Genomic DNA, 24,560 nt, shown 5'->3' on the forward strand with positions numbered 1-24,560 from the left:
TCCAAAACAATTTCCTTCCCCCCTCTCAGTGAGTGGGTGAGTGCAGTTTTGTGAGGCTGAGTTAGGGGGCGCTTCCAAACCCTTGCTTGTTTCTGCAGTGCTTCGTTAGCTCTCAGTGCCTTTTTCCATCAGTTTGATGCAATGGTTGCAAGAGTTTCTCTCTGAAGTTGGCCACAGTTAGCTAAGCCTTTTTGTGAGCTCTACATTGGATTAACGATGCAGTGCTTTCTCTGTGGGGCTACCCATGAAAGCCATTTGGAAGCTACAGCTCATTCAGCATGTGACAGCCAGCTTGCTTAGTAGCATTAGCCAAAGTGCATATTACACCAGTGCTTCAACGGCTGCCCTGCCTCTATTTGATTCTAGGCACAATTCATCATGATCCTTAAAGCCCTGCCTGGCTGAGTCCTAGTTATAAGAGGGACCACGTCTCTCCCTCTGCAGCATTGTAACAGCTGAGGTCAGCTGAAGTGCTCTCACCTACAGATCTGAGTATCTGGAGGTAGACTGTTTTCAGAGAAGGACCCTTTGAGAGGTCCTTAAGGCAGGTGTTGAGGTTAGATAGCAAAGTACATGATGACAGACTGCTGATCAGGCCTGCATGGTGTGAATATTCATATAGCAGTCACTCAACTCCTATAGTCATGACCCTACATGTTCTTGCCTTGGTGTAAAACCTGCACAGACTCTTGTTGGTTGCTAAATAAACCAAAAAGCAAACCAGCTCAATGACAAGCTAAACAAATACAGGAGCATTTTGGAGAATTGTCATATTCTTAGGATTTTTATTTTTTTTTACCAGTCCCTCTAGAGAGATTCAAGAATTCCTTGACTCCATGGGGTGTTTTCAGGGCTCCTGCATTAGAGCTGTGTGAGCACCTGGTTGAGTTTTAAAGCTCTGAGTTTTCCATGCAGCACTGAAGCAGAAACCTGGATGCTTAATACTCATGACTTGACACGTACCACATACTTTTTTCATTTTTTTAATCAGGACAGTCATTTTTAACTATATCAAAGGTCACCCTGATGGAAATTTCTGGATTTTAGATGAATCCTTCACTTGGAAAAGCCTGTTCAGTGCTGACTTTAAATAGAGGATTATTTATTATTTCTCCACCATTTTTGCTTGATGGCACTTGGCTCTCTCCAGATGCTGAATAGACACTAGTTACGGCTCCATAGTTAAGGTTGAGTGTAGTTTTGCACTGAAAGTAGGGATTCAAATGCTTTCATATCTATGGAGAATAGTGTATCCTCCCCAAAATTGCTTTTCAAAAACTACCCTTTGCACCAGACCTGTTCAACAGGGAGGGTAGGTGGGAAAAACTCTGTATGTGTGTACAGGTGCATGCAGAGGAATGTAGGGGTTGAAGGAGCAAGTGGGAAATAGGTGTGTATGTCTGTGTGTGCAGGGGAATATGAAGGGCCTATGGGAAGGAGAAACTGGGATATGTGTCCAGGGGAATATGGAGGGAGTGGGGAAGCTGGGGGGAGGGATGCAGGAGAATGTGGGGGACAGGATGTAGGGGAAAAGTGGGGAATGTACTCCATTTTGTTGTGTAGCTGTGGCAGGGCAAAGCAGCTGTAAACCCATCTGTACTGGTAAGTATGCTCTGGCTGATTTGTGCTGCTCCAGGGAGGTGTAAAGCAGCCAAAGCACACTGGTGAATCTGGCTACAAAAGGCTTAAAATAAATAAATAAATAAATAAATAAATATGATGTTTTAAGGTTGATATTACACATCTTCATGTCATTAGAAATATCGTAAGGCAACATTCTCTTTTGTTTCCTATTTACGGTTTAATGTATGAAAATTGTAATTAAAAAAACAAAACAAGGAAATTCGTAGACAAAAACAATGTTAATCTGAAGTTAGGTTTGTGAGTACATATATCAATCATTTAGGGTAAAACACATTACAGGAATGTTGCAGTTAACCCCACAAACAAGCCTTATAAACCTAGGAAATTCAGATTTCAGGCTAACCTTACCATAATAAAAATATGGTATGGTATGGAAATGCAGAATTGGAGCACTCAAACAGCCTTTACTCTGCCTTGTGGTGAAACAATGAGTGGAGTGGGGTGGGGAAGGAAAGCAAAAAAAATCTAATTTGCTTCAAAAATCAATCTAATTTGGGACTTATCACTAAAATCCTTAGCTGTAATCATATGGTTATTGCATGATGTCACTAAAGAGCAGAGTTAAGGTCCTGAACTGGGACCAATGTAAGTAAGGAATGCATACGCTCTCCAGCCTTAACTTTGGCAATTCCAGATTCTTAAACACTTCACAATTCAACCGTATCATTTATAAAGCTTTGGGATTTACACCTGCTGAGAATCTGACCCATAGTTTTTCTGATGGACTTTTACTGAAAATGCAAGTTACTATCAAACGGATCCTATAGAACCAAACACTCAAACAGCATTTAATAGCATTTTCGGTGTAACATGACATTGATTTGGTATATGGAAATACACGCACAAATTCAGAATAATTTACATGATTACAAAGGACCATTTCTTCTGCTACTCCAATAAATTATTTATATATGGGTTAAAAACAAAATTGGATGGAGGTGCGGAGACATGGTTCTATGAATGCTTCCCGGGATCTCATGGGTTTTTTGGGGAGCTCTGCATACAAGTGTTTGAGCCCGTACTTTTATGCTTAGTTGAACTGTCTTAGCACAGTTACTCATCTAGATAAGTAACTGCCTCTTTCGCCTTCACTTATCACCACCTCCTCAAAACAAATCGTAATGTTATTTTGGGGAGTAGATTAGTTCATGACAAACAAAAAGCATTGAAGAGTTTGCAGAGAGAATTCCCAGCTGGCAGCTAGCACTGAGATCAGAACATGTGAATATTGGCTGCTGAGGGTCAGCAAATGGATATACTAGTGCATTAAGCCACCATTTGAGAAAAACAGCTGAAGGGTGTAAAAGGGAACATAACTGAGGCATGACATGTAGTTTTAACTTAGAAAGTTCACACATTTCCCACTGTCGAGAAACACTGCTGCTGCCAGAACCCTACTGGAATCAGGGCTTGTTATTGCTAAGACTTGTGGCAAATGGACACACTGCTACACAGTGTTGTTGCTTAAAAGCAAAGGACCTGATTCTGCTCTTAGCTACGTGGGGGTAAATCAGAAGTAACTCCATTGACTTAAATGGAGTTATAACAGTGTAAAAACCAGTGTGAGAGGTGGATCAGGGCCCCAAAAGAGAAGCTAGTTGCAGTTAAGTAACATTAAAAAAAAAATCTTATTTTCAGTGTTTGAATATCAGAGAGCCACATCAGCCTGTGGTGTAATCAGAATGGACTTCTGGATCAGGCACTGGACTTGGGTTCAGGGGATCTAGGATCAATCTCTGGCTTTGCCACAGACTCTCTGTGTGACCTCACAAGTTGCTCAATCTCTTTGTGCCTCAATTTTCACCGGGAAGGTGGGAAATCTGCAAATATTTCTCTACTTCACAGGGATATTGGGGGGATAAAAGCATAAATACTGGGCAGGCTCTATAGTTAGTGGCTTGGAATTGTAATTAGCACCATGTTTAAAGTGTCGTAATTCTGGAACACCTTTTCCCTTCAGATTTTCACTTCAAAAAATTGCCTTGGCCTCTCAGCTAACCTGCTGGGTTTGAGGGGAGGCTGGTATGAATGTTTGGGTTATTTTTTAATTTGAGAGAGGGCCAAAACCAGGTTTATGATGAACAACTAGCTCTAATTGTAACTGTGGGGTGAGTCCCATCACTCCATAAAATGACACCTGCTATCCATGTATCACAGTCATATCTACGGAATATTGAGTCATGCCAAATAAAATAGACTTTTACTACTTTTTACCCCAGTGAGCTTTATAGACCCAGTCCACCTGGGAGAGAATGAGCTGGATTTTATTCTGGCTCAGTTACCATCAACAGAATTATTAGCTAAATTCCAAATGGCCAGTCTTTATTGTTGATGATGCATGTATCCAGGAAAAAAGGACCTCTTAACTTTATATTCCAGGTTGAGTTTACGGGGTTGGCATTTATTTTGATCTGAAATTAATAAGACACTCTACACATGGAGTTTCAGGGTACAATTTTTACAGAGTGGAATTGCTCTGTAAAAATATGGTCATACCTTCCAGGACTGACATTATCTGAAGCATAACTGATGTTTTTATTGGTGAAGCATCACAACAGTTGCCCCCAAAGGATTGTTCCATAATGGATTGTTCCAGAAAACTTCTTCCAAAAAAGTCAGTATTACCCCAAAGCCAAAGTTCACTTAAGTCTTCTCCTGCATTCCCAAGTCATGTTTTCTGTCATCAAGAGGAAAGGTTCCAAAACGAAGAAATAGAGGCTGTTGTATTTTGTGACATGAATTCCAGAGAATGGAAATGTAGGTTACATGGTAACCCCTGAGTTCATGGTGTTGATGCATCACATAGGGCCTGCCTTGCCCTGGGCAGCTTGTGATGTGGCAAAGTTGACAAACAGGGGTGTGCACAACATAGTTTCCTCGTCTCTGACACAATCTTACGTGCCACTAAGTGCAGCAACTCTTATGCTTTATAAAACTCTTCAATAATGTCTACTCTCTGAAGGTCTCAGAGAACTTTACAACCCTTAATTCTCACACCATCCCCTATGGATTAGGTAACTATTGTTATCCCCATTTTAGGTACAGGGAGGTTAAGTAATTTGCTTAAGGTCTTACTTTCACTGTTCCATACAGAGTTCCTGTGGGAGCTGAAAACCAGCGTTTTGCTCAGTTTCAAACCAGGGACTTTTTGCATGCTAGATAAACACACGAACTGCTACACTAGAGAAACCACCTCCTAAGATCGTGTGGGAGAACCAGGAATAGAGCCAAGGACTTTTAACTCCCCATCCTCTGCATTAGCTTCCCTGCTTTGGATAAACAGTTTTCTATTCTATCGGGTTCTTTCATCCACTGTGTCCATTTTGCTTATCTTATAACTCTGAAATTTCAAAAGATGATGCCAAATGAGATAATGCGTAAACAAACGTCAGTGTTCTCCATAACATAAGAAAGCTTTATCCACACTCATGGATTGATCTCTGTATCTTATGATGATGCTGATTATTGAAGTGCCATTAATGTGCTACGTGCAGTAGAGGTACGGTAGCTGGTATTAAGAATGCTCTATAAACTCATATGTTTAGGGGAGTCGGACAGTCTGAAACTGGTGCTTAAGAAGCCATAGTAGATACATGGGGCCAGATCCCCAGCTGCTGTAAATTGGCATAGAGCCATGGCCCATAATAGTGGCCAAGTGCCATTTAATTTAGCATGCTATATTGCTTTGCTTCTGGGTTATATTTAACTATTTCCGATTCCCCTACACATGTTGGACACTCTCTCCATGCATGAGAGAAGTGTGACAAAGAGTCAGCAAAAGAGGTATTTTAATGCTAGGTTTGGAGTATCCCACAATGCCCTTGCATTCCAGGAAGAGCAGCAGGAACCCTAGTTCTGTCAGCCTGGTTCAGCATCACACGGAATATGTGATGGCCACAGTGAGCATCTGGAAAGCCAGTCCTGCCAGCACATTTGTCAAATGTAATAACAATGGAACACAACCTTTGCTTGCATTGCACCTTTCCTACAAACTGCACCCCCCAGCTGCTTGGCAGTGCAAGACAGCAGCCATTAGAGAGGTAAAAGACAAAGGGTGGGACTTTTTAAAGTGCTCCATGTAGGCGCTGCAAAAGTCCCTGGTAAAACTCCCGGGTAAAACTCCCTGGTAAAACTCCATGGAAGCAGACTTAGGTCAACTCTAAGCTCTTTAGAAAATCCCATTGCACATTTTCAAACTCAGGTTTGAAACTTTAACTAAACTCTAACTTTAGGCCCCAAGGCCCAGATTCTCAAAGGTATTTAAGGACCTAATTCCCATTGAAAGGAATGGGGGTTAGGCGCTTAAGTACCTTTGACTATGTGGACCCAAATCCATATTTAGGTACCTGTTTAAGTGGATGGATTTTCAAGCGTGTTGAGAACGCTCCACTCCCACTGACTTCATTTGGATTTGCAAGTACTCAGCACCTCTGAAAAGCTGGCCTCTGATGTAGGTGCCCTAACTTGAGGCTGCCAGGTTTGAAAATGCTAGCTTAAAAGACAGCAGGAGGAGAGAAAAATGAAGGAGCCTGGACACGGCGGATGAGAGATTTGAAAAAAGATTGCAGACCAATAAGGGAGAGAGACACCAGCAGGCTCTCTCAGACAAGGCTGATCTCTTGCACAGACAGCATGGAGATTACTTGAAGGAACTGAGGAAAGAAGGGAAAGGGGCATAGAGACAAGAAGTCAGAACCCTGTGCAGTCCGTGTGCTGTTTCAGCTCCCACGCATGCTGTAATAGGCAGCAGACATGCTGTCTCTACTAGCCTATTTCACAATTCCATTGCTTTTTCAGCAATCCATCAAGTATGTTATGTGGGCAGATGTATGCCCAGGATAGCAGCTCAATTCTTTCACCAGCCCATGCAGTATACGCATGTGCGAGGGTGAGCATCCTGCTCAATCAGCCCATGAGGTATTAACACTCCACGGTGGAGAGCTGGACTGCTCCACCCCATGAGGAGTGTGCTTGCTGTGGTGGGACCACCAGTTCTTTTAGCCTCTTTCTAGCATCTTTTAGCCCTCAGTCAGTCACCTTCAGGAACTTGGGGAGGACCCCACCTTCAGCTGGAAGTTTTACACACGCCATCTGTAGCCTTGCCTCCTTTGCTAAGCAATAAATCAGCTTTCCTGATGCTGTTGAGTTGCTAGGGACAGTTTCTAGAGCAAACTTGCATCTCACTGGTTGTAGGCAATAACTATTGGGTCACGCTTTGACAAGGAGCCCTATTTAAGCTCTGATCGCCAGGGTGGCTACTGATTCAGCAACAGGCCACCCAAAAGGTTGAAAGCCCCTGGGTTTGTTTTGCAGAAGATTTTGTAGAAGAGGTGCCTGCAGCTCTCGTGTTGGTGCAGGCTGAATATCTTTCGTTGTTTCCCTCTCCCCAACTCCAGAGACAGGGGAACTACCAGGCCGAAAGCCTGCCAGAACACAATGCCCCAGCACTGATGGAGCTAGTGCGGGAAAAGGAGGAGAGGATTCTGGCTCTGGAAGCTGACATGACCAAGTGGGAGCAGAAGTATCTAGAGGAGAGCACAATCAGGCACTTTGCCATGAATGCAGCAGCCACAGCGGCAACAGAAAGGTAAGATCATATTGTTCTAGGCAGTCAGCAATACACTCAATCAAATGAGGCTTTGTATAGTAAAAAGAAGTGGGTGTTTTCTTAGGGACAAATCTGGCGTGGTTTATCCAGTCATGTAGTCCCATTGAAGTTAATGGGACCATTCACTATAGCAAGGCCATGAGGCCTTGCCATTCCGGGTCAGGATCAATGGTTCATCAAGGCCAGTGAACCAGCCTCCAGCAGTGTCCTATAGCTAGGGCCCTGTGTAAATCATTATTATTATTTTTTTTAGAAAATTCACAACAGTGTAAATGGCAAAGTATTGAATTTCATGGAGTTTGCACAGAATGAAGTTTACAAATAATGTTCATCAGTTTCAAGGACAGAAAATTCATTGACTATTGTTACTTGTAAAATTCATTCCATCCTTGAAATGGACTTTCCTGTAGACTTCTACGTTTTAAAAAAATATTTTAAAGTCCCTTTATTATAATATTTTCACAACTTCCATGCCCTCCAGGAAATCGTGATTTATTCAGGGTCCTACCTATAACTGTTTCATCAAAGGAAGGCAGAAGTTTTCCTTAATAAACCTGGTTTAATGTACTTGGCATGTGTGGGGGAGGAGAGGGAATTTTTCTCCATAGTATTAAGGGCTCACAAAGGAATTTCCCTCCATTTACTGCCAGATACTATCAAGTATTTCACATAGACCCAGGCATTTTAATTACCCAAAAAATGAGTGTATTCACTGGGGGCTTGATTTTCAGAGAGGTATGTCATGGGGCGCACCACTCACTGCCTGACTGCCTTCTGGTACTCTGGGGATTAGCTTGAGGCAGACGATCCCCATCCATGGTTTGCACACCGTCACCCTGTCCACCTGGAGCTCCTCTCACAGCATCCTCTTCATGGCTCGGCCCTGTGGCTGTGTCACAGGTTACCACCCCCCTCCCGGTGGAGGTTTAGCTCCTTCTCTCGCTCACTGCCTCAGTGCCACTTGCCCAGTGGCTGGTAGGGGAACCCAGGCCCACGCTCTTCTCTAGGTTCCAGGCCAGGGACCCTCAGTTTAGCAATCTGGGCCTTCTCTCTCTGGCCTCACTGCTCTATCCCTGGGCTTCTTCCTACTGTTGGTTCCCCGTTTCTTCATAGGCCTACCAGTTCTCCAACACCTCCTTCCTCTTCCCAGGTAGTGTCTGCAGTCTCCACTCATTCCTCCCTTTCTCCTGGGGGTGTCTGCCTTTTTTCCCAGTAGCCCCTTCTGCTTCAGCTCTTAGCCTTTATAGACCCTGCCTATTCCGACCCAGCTGAGCTTCCTTAATCAGCTGCCTAAGGGGTTAATTGGCACATCTGTCCTGCATTAAACCCTGCAAGGTGAGCATGGGGTAGTCACCCCATCACAATGCAAAGTACCCACAACTCCTGTTGACTTCAGCTAGACTTATGGGTGTTCAGCACCTTTTCAAATCAGGCCGTTTGTGTCTTCAGAATAGGGTTTTTAATATTTCTGTCACAGGTAATACAAGGCATTGTCACTGATGTGTACTGGCATCTAAAATATCATAATTAAAAGGACCATATCAAATATTTTAGATCCTAAACATAGGTATGACTTTATAAAAAAATGTAAAATAAAAAACAACAAAACCCAGGTTTGCAAAATTTCACATAAAATACGTTTTTTAATCAATTATATATTTTTCTTTATATAAATGTTTTCTTGAAAATTTTCCCCTATGGCTTTGGAAACCCAAACACACTAGCTTTGTGTTAGTGTATGAGAACCAGAAAGTGAAACTTAACTTGAAACAGGAAATTAACTTGATCTATCTCATTTTCTCATCCAGCATTGAAGTGCAGAAGCAAACAGCAAATTAGATTTAATGTGCTGACTCTTGTGATTTTCTTTCAACCTTCACATTATTTGGTGTTTTTCTTAAAGCCCCAGCACATAGAACCAAGTGATTACATGAGAATCTCTGCTTTCATTAATTTTTTAAATTTTTTTCTAGCCCTTGTGATTGTACAGGAAAACATGAAACATGATTCAAGTGTATTTCAAAGGCTCAGAAACCTGAGGGGAGTTAAAAACAATCCACAGTTCATTTATTTATTATTTATATCACCAGCTAAGGATTTATTGTTTAATATACTGGACCAGGTCTTCAACTGATGTAAATCAACATAGGTTCATTGAACCCAAGAGAGCTGAGCTGTTTTAGACTGGCAGAGGATCTGGTCCATTATTTTTATCTTGACAGTGTCCTTTAATTTTAATTCATTTTAGAACATGAGATTTCACCTCCAATTTGTTCCCTCCCACCTTTTGTTGTATTTTCAGAAATCCTCATTTCACTGGACTGTTACACCCTCCAAATATAGCTGTAGATTTCCATTGTAACGTGAATGGTGAAAAAACAGTTGCATACCTGTTTGTATCAAAAGAGGCCTTTTATTGAACCAAGTGACACTAAAAGGTGTGGCTGTGTCTTGTGTTGCTAGGGATACCTCAGTCATTAACCACTCGCGGAATGGCAGCTACAACGAGAACTCCCTGGAGGTTCGAATATGGCAGGAAGAGGAGGAGATTGTTCAAGCCAATCGGAGGTGTCAGGACATGGAATACACGTAAAGGACAGCTTTAAATACTTACTGCGGGATTTGTGCTAAAGGTCTTATCTTGAGATCCATAGCGTCCTAACCGCTTGGATCCTTGGATAAGCTAGCCCATGCGTCATTTAGCCCTTTGCATGCCAATAGGCCCATTCTAAAAAGAGGGATTTTGCTTCAGTTTGTCTTCTAGTCATTTCACTCTTCAGCTATTAAAAGACAGGGATTAGGTTCTGCCTCCTCCCCTCCCTGGATTTAAACCTTCTTTACATCAAAGAGAGACCTTAAAAATGGATGGCTTCCTTACTAGAAAAAGGAGGTTGGCATGAGCTTGCATGATCTCACTCAAAATTCTGACTTTTTAAAGCAAGACTCTCTAGTAGCCAATGCTTTAAATATGACTTCATTGCTGCCCAACCAAAAAGGTGTGTGCATGTATCTGATATCTCTCTGAGTTATATGAAAGGTACCATGGCATGTAGGGACAAACCTTCAAAAATGAACACCTGAAGTTGAACCCACACAAAAATGCATACACAAGTATGGGGATGGATTTCACCTGAGTAAGGAGGGAAATAGACTTCTAGGATGGAGGATGTTACAACTGGTCAAGAGAGCTTTAAACTAGGAATCTGCAGGAGATGGTTGGGAGATGTCCAGGTAATCTCCACACCGGATTTTAACATTGAGAGGGAAGAAAACGAAGTAAGAAAGGATACAGTCGTGGGTAGGAGAATGGACATAAGGAGGAAGGGCAGTGTACATACCAGTCTAATAGGTGATACTGGCGGTAGAATGTCTGTGCCTAATCGGGTAAAGAATATAAGCAAGGCCAAATGGCAAAAATTAAGATGTTTGTTCACTAATGCGAGGAGCCTAGGTAACAAAATGGAGGAACGAGAGCTACTGGTGCAGGAAGAGAAACCAGATATTATAGGGATAACAGAAACCTGGTGGAACAGTCGTCATGACTGGACTACAGGTATTGAAGGGCATGTGCTGTTTAGGAAAGACAGAAATAAAGGCAAAGGAGGTGGAGCAGCATTGTATATCAGTGATGAGGTAGACTGTAAAGAAATAAGAAGCGATGGAATGGATAAGACAGAGTCTGTCTGGGCAAAAATCACATTGGGGAAGAAAGCTACTAGAGCCTCCCCTGGGATAGTGCTTGGGGTGTGCTATGGACTACTAGGATCTGATCTGGATATGCATAGAGACCTCTTTAATGTTTTTGATGAAGTAAATACTAATGGGAATTGTGTGATCATGGGAGACTTTAACTTCCCAGATATAGACTGGAGGACAAATGCTAGTAATAATAATAGGGCTCAGATTTTCCAGGATGTGATAGCTGATGGATTCCTTCACCAAGTAGTTGCTGAACCAACAAGAGGGGATGCCATTTTAGATTTGGTTTTGGTGAGTAATGAGGACCGCATAGAAGAAATGGTTGTAGGGGACAGCCTTGGTTTGAGTGATCATGAGCTAATTCAGTTCAAACTAAATGGAAGGATAAACAAAAATAGATCTGTGACTAGGGTTTTTGATTTCAAAAGAGCTAACTTTAAAAAATTAAGGAAATTAGTTAAGGAAGTGGATTGGACTGAAGAACTTGTGGATCTAAAGGTGGAGGAGGCCTGGAATTACTTCAAATCAAAGTTGCAGAAACTGTCAGAAGCCTGCATCCCAAGAAAGGGGGAAAAGTTCATAGGCAGGAGTTGTAGATCAAGCTGGATGAGCAAGCATCTTAGAGAGGTGATTAAGAAAAAGCAAAAAGCCTACAAGGAGTGGAAGATGGGAGGGATCAGCAAGGAAAGCTACCTTATTGAGGTCAGAACATGTAGGGATAAAGTGAGAAAGGCCAAAAGCCATGTAGAGTTGGACCTTGCAAAGGGAATTAAAACCAATAGTAAAAGGTTCTATAGCCATATAAATAAGAAGAAAACAAAGAAAGAAGAAGTGAGACTGCTAAACACTGAGGATGGAGGGGAGGTTAAGAATAATTTAGGCATGGCCCAATATGTAAACTTTGCCTCAGTCTTTAATGAGGCTAATGAGGAGCTTACGGATAATGGTAGGGTGACAAATGGGAATGAGGATATGGAGGTAGATATTACCACATCCGAGGTAGAAGCCATACTTGAACAGCTTAATGGGACTAAATTGGGGGGCCCAGATAATCTTCATCCAAGAATATGAAAGGAACTGGCACATGAAATTGCAAGCCCATTAGGAAAAATTTTTAATGAATCTGTAAACTCAGGGGTGGTACCATATGACTGGAGAATTGCTAACATAGTTCCTATTTTTAAGAAAGGAAAAAAAGGTGATCCGGGTAACTACAGGCCTGTTAGTTTGACATCTGTAGTATGCAAGGTCTTGGAAAAAAATTTGAAGGAGAAAGTAGTTAAGGACATTGAGGTCAATGGTAATTGGGACAAAATACAACATGGTTTTACAAAAGGTAGATCGTGTCAAACCAGCCTGATCTCCTTCTTTGAGAAGGTAACAGGTTTTTTAGACAAAGGAAATGCAGTGGATCTAATTTACCTTGATTTCAGTAAGGCATTTGATGCGGTTCCACATGGGGAATTATTAGCTAAATTGGAAAAGATGGGGATAAATATGAAAATTGAAAGGTGGATAAGGAACTGGTTAAAGGGGAGACTACAACGGGTCACACTGAAAGGTGAACTGTCAGGCTAGAAGGAGGTTACTAGTGGAGTTCCTCAGGGATCAGTTTTGGGACCAATCTTATTTAATCTTTTTATTACTGACCTTGGCACAAAAAGTGGGAGTGCGCTAATAAAGTTTGCGGATGACACAAAACTGGGAGGTATTGCCAATACAGAGAAGGACCGGGATATTATACAGGAAGTTCTGGATGACCTTGTAAACTGGAGTAATAGTAATAGGATGAAACTTAATAGTGAAAAGTGCAAGGTCAGGCATTTAGGGATTAATAACAGAATTTTTGTTATAAACTGGGGACGCATCACTTGAAAGTAACAGAGGAGGAGAAGGACCTTGGAGTATTGGTTGATCACAGGATGACTATGAGCCGCCAGTGTGATATGGCCGTGAAAAAACTAGTGTGGTCTTGGGATGCATCAGGCGAGGTATTTCCAGTAGAGATAAGGAGGTGTTAGTACCATTATACAAGGCACTGGTGAGACCTCATCTGGAATACTGTGTGCAGTTCTGGTCTCCCATGTTTAAGAAAGACGAATTCAGACTGGAACAGGTACAGAGAAGGGCTACTAGGATGATCCGAGGAATGGAAAACTTGTCTTATGAAAGGAGACTCAAAGAGCTTGGCTTGTTTAGCCTAACCAAAAGAAGGCTGAGAGGAGATATGATTGCTGTCTAGAAATATATCAGAGGGATAAATACCACAGAGGGAGAATTATTTAAACTCAGTACCAATGTGGACACAAGAACGAATGGATATAAACTGACTATCAGGAAGTTTAGACTTGAAATTAGACGAAGGTTTCTGACAGTCAGAAGAGTGAAGTTCTGGAACAGCCTTCCCAGGGAAGCAGTGGGGGCACTAAGCTTGATAAGTTTATGGAAGGGATGATATGATGGGATAGCCTAATTTTGTCAATTAATTGATCTTCAACTATTAGCGGTAGATACCCCCAATGGTCTGTGATGGGATGTTAAATGGGGTGGGATCTGAGTTACTCCAGAGAATTCTTTCCTGGGTGTCTGGCTGGTGAGTCTTGCTCACATGCTCAGGGTTTAGGTGATCGCCATATATGGGCTCAGGAAGGAATTTTCCTCCAGGGCAGATTGGCAGAGGCCCTGGGGGTTTTTCGCCTTCCACTGCAGTGTGGGGCACGGGTCACTTGCTGGAGGATTCTCTGCACCTCGAAGTCTTTAAACGGTGATTTGAGGACTTCTATAGCTCAGACATAGGTTAGAGGTTTGTTACAGGAGTGGGTGGGTGAGATGCTATGGCCTGCGTTGTGCACGAGGTCAGACTAGACGATCATAATGGTCCCTTCTCACCTTAAAGTCTATGATTCTATGTTGATAAATTGGAAAGGGTCCAGAGAAAAGCCACAAGAATGATTAAAGGATTAGAAAACATGCCTTATAGTGATAGACGCAAGGAACTCAATCTATTTACCTTAAGAAAGAGAAGGTTACGGGTTGACTTGATCGCGGTTTATAAATAGTTGGTCCTTCCTGGCATGGAATCTATGAAAGCAGGAGTTGGTACAGAACCTGTCTATGCACACGCAAGTGCCCATTTGCACATGCAGTTTTCCCATTTTGAGCATGCAAATGCAAATATGTATGTAGCACGTCCAATTACTTGTTTGCTAGAGCTGCTCAAAAAATTTGTAATCAAAACTTTTTTTTATTAAAAATGTTTTTTTGACTAAACAGCAAATTTTTTTGAGAAAATTTCTGTTTTCACAGATATTTCCCAGGTTTTGTTGAAAAGCAAAAAAAAAAGCCAAATAAAATTCTGACAAAAAATTTCATGTTCTTCAAATTTTTTTTCAGAAAATAAAAATATAGTTTAACCGGTTCTATGTTTTTCATCTTATAGACACGTGCATGCATACACACACACAGAGGACTTGAAATCAGTGGGAATTTTGCCATTGACTTCTTTAAGAGATGGATCAGGATTTTATGTTGCAAGTGCAAATTAGGCACTCCATTTTGAAAATGACAGCCTTAAAGTTTCCACCTCCCTTATGTGTTTATTTACACCATATGTGACATTTCTTTTTTAAAACCCTCCCAAAAAACATCTGCTGTGTTTGGCTATATTTCATAAGACATGATTTTCATTTGACTGGCATTTTAATTAGTTAGTTCAAACCTTTTCAGTTTGATTCAGTCTTAAATTCCCCACCGCCATGTTTCCACAGCCTATTCTCAAATAATTGATTCTTTATCATCTTAAAACACTTTCAGGGTCTAGAGAAGAAAGCTGTTGGGGTCTCCAGTTAGTTGGAAAACACAGACCATTAGTTGTTTTCACTGCTTTCAACAGAAACTAAGGGCCCAATCCAATGCTCACTGAAGGCAATGGAAGTTTCTTTCATTTATTTCAGTGGCAGTTGGTATGGCCCCTCAGAGATTTGGGCAAGATAATTTAATTATTAAAATCTTTATTTCAATCTATTATAGGGCCAGCTCCTGAGGTTTTTACGCAAATTTAATTCAGTCTACCTTGATTCAGACAAAACTCCCCCATGGCAGTCTGCCACAGTAAAGAACTCAGGATTTAGCCCAGAAGTATTTTGGGGCAAAGAAAATTGCTCCTGAATGATCCCATCAGTCCACAGCATCTTTAGGACTATTTTTCAGATTATTCTTGCTAGTTTATTGAAGTAATATCAATGGATCAGCTTAATTTAAATCTATTTAATCTTACAAAAAGATTGTAATAGCAGGAAATATTGCCCAGTTAAGCTGTGCAATTGCCCTCAAAGGAAATGGTGGAAATTTCATTGTTTGAGTTGCTTAAAACTGGAAGGGGTAAAGCAGCAGAGAATGTACTAGAGGGAAAAGGCAGCAGTGGAATAGCTGTGATCTAGAAGTTATTTTCCATCTTTGTCAGCAGAACATTCATATTTTGGCAGGATAAAGAATCTGCATGCGAAAATAATTGAGAAAGATGCCATGATCAAGGTCCTTCAGCAGCGTTTGCGGAAGGATGCTGGGAAAACAGATAGCACAAGTTTACGGCCTGCTCGATCGGTCCCGTCCATCGCTGCAGCAGCGGGTGCGCATTCCCGCCAGACCTCTCTCACCAGCAATCAGATAGCTGAGGAAAAGAAGGAGGAGAAGACCTGGAAAGGAAGCATAGGTGAGCACCAATTTGAGCAAGGCATTGGCAGTGCAAAGGGTTTCAGTGAGAGGACGGCTTAACAAGTAAAATCTGTCTGTGGCCAGAATAAGACTTTGAGGGTCAGCTTTGAAAGTGTGATTGGCCACTTTCCACAAACAGTTTGAGCCACCACCCTGTGTGTTCCGGCACAGCTGCACTCGCCTGACAATCATACCCAGAGGAATGCAGGCAGTGTATGCATATTTCATGGGAATCAAACCTACTCTGGGCTAGGAAAAGTTGCATTAAACTAGAGAGCAGACAGCACTTTGGATAGGTTTCAGAGTAACAGCCGTGTTAGTCTGTATTCGCAAAAAGAAAAGGAGGACTTGTGGTACCTTAGAGACTAACCAATTTATTTGAGCATAAGCTTTCGTTGCATCTGATGAAGTGAGCTGTAGCTTACGAAAGCTTATGCTTCGCCACTTGTTTTCTCCCAAGATGAAACATTCCTCATTTTAAAATGTACCTTTCATTGGTGTAAGGTGTGGCAGTAATTAAGGGGACACGCCTGATCATGAAACCTAACACACACAACTTTGCTTCTTTTATTCCAAATGCTGGGGGTAGATGTCTCTCTTCCTGATAGTGAGATCTAGGAGGCTGTCTTTCGGGGGGGGGCCTCCCCAGGTGAGTAGTGGTCCCCTTATTAGTGGATATATTTAAAACTACCCTGCACCAAAGCCCTGGAGAACAATCCTTCCCTGGAAGGAGGCTGGCCTGGGGGACCTAGCAGGGCTTCTCCATCTTTGATTTTACTAACATGATCATTATTGTGTTTTTAGGGTTGCTGTTAGGGAAGGATCATCATGACCATTCATCAATCCCTGCACTGCCTCCCCTGCCTCCCTCTTTGTCCTGTGCAGCCCCCTCGTTGCCAGTCAGCACCTCCCATGCTAAAACAGGCAGCAAAGACAGCAGCACTCAGACTGACAAAAGCTCTGAGCTTTTCTGGCCAAACACTGCTTCTTTCCCAGGCAGGGGAAGGTTAAGCACCACCCCATCAAACAGCCCTGCCCTGAGACACACAGGAGCCAAAGGCACTAGAGATAAACTAGGTAAGTGATTCCAACCTTCATGGTACAATCAGTGCATTGATATTATGGTGAATCACGCTATATAGGTGCCTGAGACAAATATAATTATAGAGAGGCAATACTTCTTAGATGGATGAATAAATTGTTGCTGGTTATTATCTCAAGACAATCAAAAGCATTCTTTAAGTCAAATTTAAGAGAGAGATGTGTGCAAAACCACCTGCTTTGGCCTTGCAAACTTTCCTATGCAGAGCTTAGATTTTTTTTTACCAGTTTTCATCAAGTTCCATTAATTTGCTGAAGGGGGAAATTTCAGCATGTACAGTTATTTGTGGTGCCAAAAGTGACATTCCATCCTGGAACTGGTCACAACATTTCTCTCCTTGGATACATTCTGCATTTGTTCCCACATTCAGACAAACATTTTTTTGGAGAATTTTCCCAGTTTAAACTATTTTGGGGGGGAAGAAATCATTTGTTTCATATTTTTATGAAAACTCGTGGGAAAAGTGAGCCGAAAACACAGAATGGTTTACTTTTGTGTGAAAACTAGGGAAATTTGATTTAGAAATGATTTTTGACGGATGAGGACTGTTTCCATACACTCCTAGTTAGAGGAGACATTTGTTTTAAAAACATTATTTTAGAAAAAGACTGTTTCCCACACAATCTTTTATTCCCCATGAAAAGAACTCCGTCGCTGTTAATTGAAAGAGGTGCAGTCAAGTAATTTAAACCCTAAATTTAGACTTCAGGAAAGGAAATAAGATGGATGTAAAGTTGTGTTTTCAGCCTTTAGATACTCTTGTGCTGGGGGCAATAGACAGATAGATAAAATACATGGATTACAATAGTATCTTGGACTAATTTTTCAAAATGCTATACAAGTAGAACTGTTTTCACAGATAAAGAAAAAGAATAAAAACAACTTAAAAATATTTAGGGATTCTATACTCAGTTATATCTCTATAGATCCAGAGTAGCTGCCTTGAGAAGCTTCCCCAAATAATGGTAAAGCCTACAGCATATTGACATTTTCCAAATTTCAGTTTTTCATTAAAAGTTGGGATTTTGATGCCCAACTTGAGACACCTTAAAGGGGGCAAAGCTGAGCCACCCTCCTTCTAAAAATCAGACCTCTTCAAGGTGTCCAAAATCACAAGTCTCTTGAAAATCTTGGCCAGTATGTTTTCCAAAATTCAGCTCTGGGGTTTAGTTCAAGCCCATTTTCAATTAACAATGAATTAAACTTTTAAACTTCTCTGTGCTTTAATGATCTAAAAGATTCTTTCTGCTTTAAGAATCTGAGGATTCTTACGGTGATACGGCAGTTTCAGTATCTAGGTAGGCATTTATTGTGTTTATTAGCAACACAGGGGAAGAAACATTGTTAAATGTCATTTTTATCTTTACCATGTCCCTTTAATTCACATTGTGTCCAATCCTACATTCTTTGCAAGCTAATTAACCTACTAACGTCAGTGGGATTCCTTTGGTGCACCAGGAATTCAGGGTCAGGTTCTACTATGAAATACACCCAAGCCCTTCTTGGTGCAAATCCAGTTTGCCACAGAGAACTTCAGATGTTGCAAATGGCAGGAGTTATATTTTCAAATTGCAAAACTGAAACATAAAAATAAGAATTCTATCTCAGAGGGCATAAGTGACTGAGGAGTTGTTGCATCCTGGCAAACACCAGAGGAACTCTCTCTGATGTCACTACCCCAGGGATGAATTTGGCCTTACATTATAAAAAAGTATTGTTAGAGATTTTCCCCCCAAAATAGTTTGCATTAGTTTTTGAGAATTTCTGATGAATCTGGATTTCTCTCTCTCCTCACTGTCACAGAGAACTCCCCCAGCCATGGGAAGCTGTCTGATAACAAAGGCCGAGTAAGCAGTTTGGTCCAGAAGCCTGAATTTCCTGATGCCGACATGATGGAAGTCCTCATCTGAGGAAAGAGTGACCTTCCTCAGGATTTTGTGCAGACACATTTAAGTCCACGGAGGCCAATGTTGTGCAAATCTTAAAAACTAAATATAAGAGTTTGAAGAACGTCTGAGAAAGATTGAGTCTGGAAGGATCCTAGAGGCTGAGATGAATTAGACTTTGAATGACAGAGGGAAAAGAAAGAGATGTAAACATGAAATGAAGGATGCTGAAGGTGGACATGAATGGCTGGAATATTCTGACAACAGAAGGTGATAAGGAAACATGGATTCACAAAGAGATGGTAAAGGAAATAGGAACTGCATTTACTATTGTAGAGAAAACGTATCTTTTTACCATTTACAACAGTGTTCTATAATGCTGTTCTATTTTACTCTCTAGCTACAACCAAGACAGAGACTGAAATCCTGGCTCTGTTGAAGTCAGTGGGAGTTTGTGAATTGTCCAGGAGAAGTTTACACTTTTCTCAAATTTAGTCATTATTCATAATTGTTCACCAGATTATTTTAGTGAAAAATTCTTGGTCTGTAGATTGAGCACAAAGCAGTTTGTTGTAAGTATTTGTTTCAAGCCGGGTTGGTTTGTTTTGGTTGGATGTATAGGTCTTTCCTGATTGGATGAGTGCTACTGTTGGGAACAGGTTTCCAAAGCAAATTCTCATGTTTTGCAAATTCAAAATTTGCTCAAAATTCACTGTCGCCAGGAGCATTTCTTTGCTAGAATTTGCATAGAAGATGCATGTAAAAGGGGCATAAACCCTGTCAAAGCAATTTCTTTTACAATTTTGGTAACTATTCAGGGGAAAATGTTGAGCGTATTCCCTCAGCTCTAATACATAATACACACACACAAAGCTGTGTAAGCAGCAAATTGTACATACATTCAAGTGCTAAAAGTTTTTACTCCTGAGGGCTTGGAGACAATGGGCATTCAGGATGCTCAGCACCTCGCAGGGAACAACATGGTGCCACTATAGATGTATTCTCTGGCTTATTAAAATAATAGTACAGTATTCTGCAGTTTCTGTCCAAACTGCTTCAGCATTGTCAGTGGGGCAAATTCTACCCTCCTATTGTGACCCAGGGTGAATTTGAGCATGCAATGGCAGGCAGCATTTCAGGCCAGGGTTACTACAGTGTTTGGGGCCAGTTACTGTAGAGGTTTGAGAGGAATGTGGAGATCATTGACTGATTTCAGCCTAATTCATCCAGGTTTGCTGCTTGCAATTGAGATCAGAATCAGGCCCTTGGGTGTATATTAAATAACAATAATAAATTAGTCAATACACTTGGGATGAGAAATAATAAACGTTCTCACTTAAAAATGGATTTCCACTGCACATGGCACTGCAGGAGTTAATTTGCACAACTGCTTAGCATGGTTCAGTTTGTTGGTAAGATTTCTACAGCACTTCCTAGCTGCCTGACTGGGATGTTTACATTCAAAGACATTTTAAAAGACAGCCTGGTTGTGTAAATGAGAAAGGATGTTTCTGAACATGCACGGAAATTCTCCTAATCCTTTTTTCCTGATCTTAAAGGGACCAATCCTGCAGCCCTTATATAAGTAGGCGTGCCTCACCCGAGTCAAGGTTACAGGACTGGGCTCAAATTTTAATTGTGACACACGTGAATGTGTGTTGAGAGATGGAAGATTTAACATTTCTAAGGTCACCAGGTTAGGGTCCCCGAGGGATATTTTGGTGGTGAGTCTGTATATGTACACATGCACAACCATTGCTGTCTAAATGATCATTCCTTAGAAGTTGCATTCACCCCCCCATGCAGAGGAGCCTGCACAAGACCTATGCCCCACTTAAAGCTTCCCAATAAGGCTTAAATGGGACAAAAGTGGAACCTGTTCTATGTAAAAATATCCTTGTCCTGGCTCTCTGCACAAGGGTGAATTTCATCCTCCATGATTCAGCGAGAATTTGGTCAAATCAAAACATGTTTTCGTGGAACAGGACTATGTATGCAGAGTTCCTTGATGGGGGCTGGAATTCACCTTTTCATCACTTTGGTTGTGGGGCTGCTCACAAGAAAAGAACTCTATGAAAAGCACTCTTTTTTTTTTCCACTCAAATACTGCTGGAGATTTGTTCAAACTAAAAAAATAAATGGCTTCTGGGCAGAGCCCAAGTTTTGAAAATGTCTCCCCAAGGTGAGAAGGCAAAGGTCGGGACGCAGCATATTCTAATAACTGGGAGCCTAGAAATTCGCCATGCGCTAATCTTGGCTCAGCCACTGTCTCGCTGTGTGTCCTTGGGCAAGTCAGTCAATCTCTCTGGGCCTGATTCATCGCTGCGCTACTCCAGTTTTACACCAGAGTCACTGACCTAAAAATGGGAGGTGTAGCAGTGTAGCATCAGGCCTTGTCTGTCTGAGCGACCCCAGCTGTAAAATGGGGATAGGAATGCTTTCCTTCCTACCAGGGCTGTGGAGAAGGCTGGTGTTTGTACAGTGCTTCGATAATGCAAAGCACTATATAAGTGCTTAGTGATTTTAACCCCAAAAAATCTCCCCAAGATAACCCCCCCACCGCCCCCCCTCAGGTCTGATCTTACATTCCTTGCTCCCTCAAGTTAATGGGATTTGAGACACTTCAGCAATATAGAACTTGGCTCCTAGAGTTTAACTGCATCATTGTTAATAATCATTTGGTTGTTTTCTGCTGAGCTGCCATCTCTCTTCGCCACTTGTTTTCTCCCAAGATGAAACATTCCTCATTTTAAAATGTACCTTTCATTGGTGTAAGGTGTGGCAGTAATTAAGGAGACACACCTCATCATGAAACCTAACACACACAACTTTGCTTCTTTTATTCCAAATGCTGGGGGTAGATGTCGCTCCTCGTCATTTAAAAAAAAAATCTTTCCAAATCTTTGGATTCTCTTTTCCCACTGAAGTTAGGGGTTAATACGGCCTTGAGATGGGGGTGAGGGTGATTTTGCAGCCCTGGTGGTCAAAGATTCAAAGTGTGCCAAGGCACCTCTTCCGCCTCGCAGGGCTCAGCACTTGCTCCTCTGCCGGTGGAGGCGGACCTGGAGTGAATCAGCCCCACTCCAGACAGTGTTTATCTTCCCCCAGGGGGTTTATTTGTCAATATTTTCCAGCTAGGCTTCAGCAGAGGTCCAAGGAGTTCTCCTCCACCAAACGAAAGGACACAAATTCACAGCACAGAAAAGGGGAATACCTTTTCCTACCCTCTTTCTGGGGTTGGGTGACGTTGTTGGCCCTGGGGTGCCAGTTCATCCCCTAAACAGGCAGGCAGTTAGGTAGCTTTCCCTGTAGGGAGGTGAGCAGCCTTCCACCATGGAGGAGTCCTTTCTCCTTGCTGCCACTAGCCCTGCAGCAGCTAGTCTCTCCCCCTCCTCTCTCACCAGTAGAGGGGTTTGTACAGGTTTCAGGCAGCCCTTAACTGGGCTCAGGGGTCCCTAGTGGACCTGAGGTAACCCCTTTCCAGCTTAGAGGGAAAAGGGCCTTTATCATTCTAGGGCTCATCTACCTGCCTTCCACCACTCTCTTCCAGCTGTCCAGCCTGACTTTGTCACAAAAGTCACAAGTTTAGATGCATTCATGTGTTCAGGGCTGGCCCCAGGAGGTTATGAGGGGAACCCTCTTGCAAACACTTACACTGAGCTCTTTCTACCAGCCACTAGATTGTGGAGACTGCAACCACTTTCAAGTCTGCTTCCACTAAAAACTTGTGCTCTGAAGGCCTGCAGGTGCCAAAAGCCAGCCATGTGTCTGCTACAACATGGAGTAGTGCATAGCAAAGCGATGCTTTTTTTTGTACTAAACAATGTTGTTAAATCTATGCACTTATATTTCTCTATACATAGAAATATTCATATGTCAGCATCTCCCTCTCTTTAATTTTTGCACTTGTTAAAATAGGGTATGTTTTTAAGTATTAGCAGCTTTGCCTTGCAAAGCAAATGCATAAACACTTTGGAAGATGTTACGCAATTTAATATGCATTGTAACAGTAATTCTTTTTCCTCACTTTGTTAATTTAAATGTTTTAAGAGGATATGCATTCGACATATGGCTTCTATCTGTCCTTCATACAGTCTTGATCCTACAACCTTGATTCACGTCAGTAGTCCTTACTCAAGTGAACAGGTGTGGCAAGATCACACCCTTAATCAGGCATGGATCAGCAGAGAGACAAGGGAGTAAAAATAAAACTACTAGTGATAAATATTTCACCAAATGGACCTTGGATCTTTTCTAAGGAATAAGGATACACAAAAGCTTTGTAATCCTTTTGTTTGTTCAGTATTTTATTGCTAGCTATACGATTTCCTTTCAAGCAGAGCTATTTAATATATGCTGTACATATATACAACTAGTCATCCAGCAAAAACGGTGTTCTATTAACGTGCATGATGGTGTTGTTTTCACACAATTATATCTGCTAGCGGTATAACTTTGCTTCTTTTGGTCACTTAGAATACAGCTCTCCCTCTCTCTTTATATATATTTCCAGCATTTCTTTAAGCATCAATCCCTCCAGTTGCAATACCCAAAGGTGTGTTTACAATTGATGCTGCCCAGAATTCTAGTCATCTACAGAAAACTATTTATTTAGATAGCTTTTGAATTCACAGCTGACATAAACGTAGAGGGTAATTCTTCCTGGTTTTGTTGAGCTCGTGAAATTTTTGTTTTCACGCCAAGGAAGGCGGTGGATCTCTACCCAAAGTTAGAGCATTAGTGGCAATATGTGTAAAGTACTACTGTTAGTAAATCAGTTCACCTAGCCTCAGCAAACCAGTGTAACTGCATTTCTACTGTTCTTCCCAACTGCTTGATTTGTATTGTGCTTTGTGAAATTGTGCTGTAGCCATTCCAGGTGATGTTGGTAACTGATTGTAAAATATTGTCATTTTCTACTGTTGTTGGTTGTATAGAATGGTTGGTGTACAGTGTTGTACAGCTGGAGGGGTGTTTGTACATATGTGGGGAAATGAAGAACATTATATGTCACTTGCGGCAAATATTGATATTGTTGGTCAGCCAAAGATTTTCCTATTCTTTGCTGCTTAAACTTGTGCCTTAATATTGTATATAATAAATGTATAAAATGTTTCCTTCCTTGAGTTTCCAGTGTGAAATGTATTAGCTGTATGAAAAAAACACAAATTTTTAAACCATTCTCTATGCTTTTGCAGGCCAGTTACTAAAACTGGAAAGTGATGGCCCCAGTTAGCTTCAGATCATTTCCCCTTTTCATAACCCTAAACTATTGACATCATGGCATACTGGTGGAGAGGAAGTTGGTTGTGTCTCATCTGAAAGACAAGGACAATACAGACTCCCTGCACATGGCAAACTCTTATAGATAGGCCTGCAAAGCGAAGGGTAAAAACAAATAAAGGAAAGGAACCTAGCCACGATCCAGCAAGCGTGAAGAATGGGATCAGAGAGAATTAATTTAACTTCTCACATGCTCTTGAATGCGTCTATTAAAAAATTCCTGAAACGACTCCAGAGGAGCTCCGTGTATGTAAGGTATGAAAACCATGAAGTGTATCTTCCCGGCTGCTTGCCACATTCCTGCCTGGCTCTCCTGCACCTGTTTTTAAAAAAACAACCCTGGAATTAACATGTGTCAGAAGACACACAGGGATGTCATAGATACCAGCGTGGATGGCATCCTTCACACATTGCAGCAGTCTCATGTCCCACATACTCAACACAGGTTTCAGGTGCTGGGTCACCTATCTTAGCACTCTCTCCAAGATGCAGCAGCTGTATCTATTTTTAGTTCAGGTGGGCTTTGCCAACAGCAGCAAAAAAAAATTAGGTAACGCGCTCAGGCCCATAGAAGAATCTAGTTTGTTGTTTGAAAAAAAAGCCGGAGCCTGGATTTTGTAGCAAG

General features: G+C 41.6%; 1 protein-coding gene across 6 annotated transcripts in view; it reads left to right on the forward strand.

Annotated features, from left to right (window-relative positions):
• AMOTL1 (angiomotin like 1) overlaps positions 1–23,773 on the forward strand; it is a 140,133-nt gene extending 116,360 nt beyond the window's left edge. For 5 of the 6 annotated variants that reach the window (XM_078852313.1, XM_073337507.2, XM_073337534.2 and 2 more), the window contains 5 exons: positions 7,041–7,231; positions 9,716–9,841; positions 15,436–15,662; positions 16,469–16,741; positions 18,570–23,773. In XM_078852313.1, coding sequence (XP_078708439.1) covers positions 7,041–7,231; positions 9,716–9,841; positions 15,436–15,662; positions 16,469–16,741; positions 18,570–18,676 — 924 coding nt within the window. In that variant the 3' untranslated portion in view covers positions 18,677–23,773. Of the gene's footprint in view, positions 1–7,040; positions 7,232–9,715; positions 9,842–15,435; positions 16,437–16,468; positions 16,742–18,569 lie in introns of those variants that run through there. The other variant, XM_078852303.1, reaches the window with a different exon arrangement.
• Positions 23,774–24,560: the final 787 nt, after the last annotated feature.

This window comes from Lepidochelys kempii, chromosome 1 (genome assembly GCF_965140285.1).
Source record: "Lepidochelys kempii isolate rLepKem1 chromosome 1, rLepKem1.hap1, whole genome shotgun sequence".
Classification (NCBI taxonomy): domain Eukaryota; kingdom Metazoa; phylum Chordata; order Testudines; family Cheloniidae; genus Lepidochelys; species Lepidochelys kempii.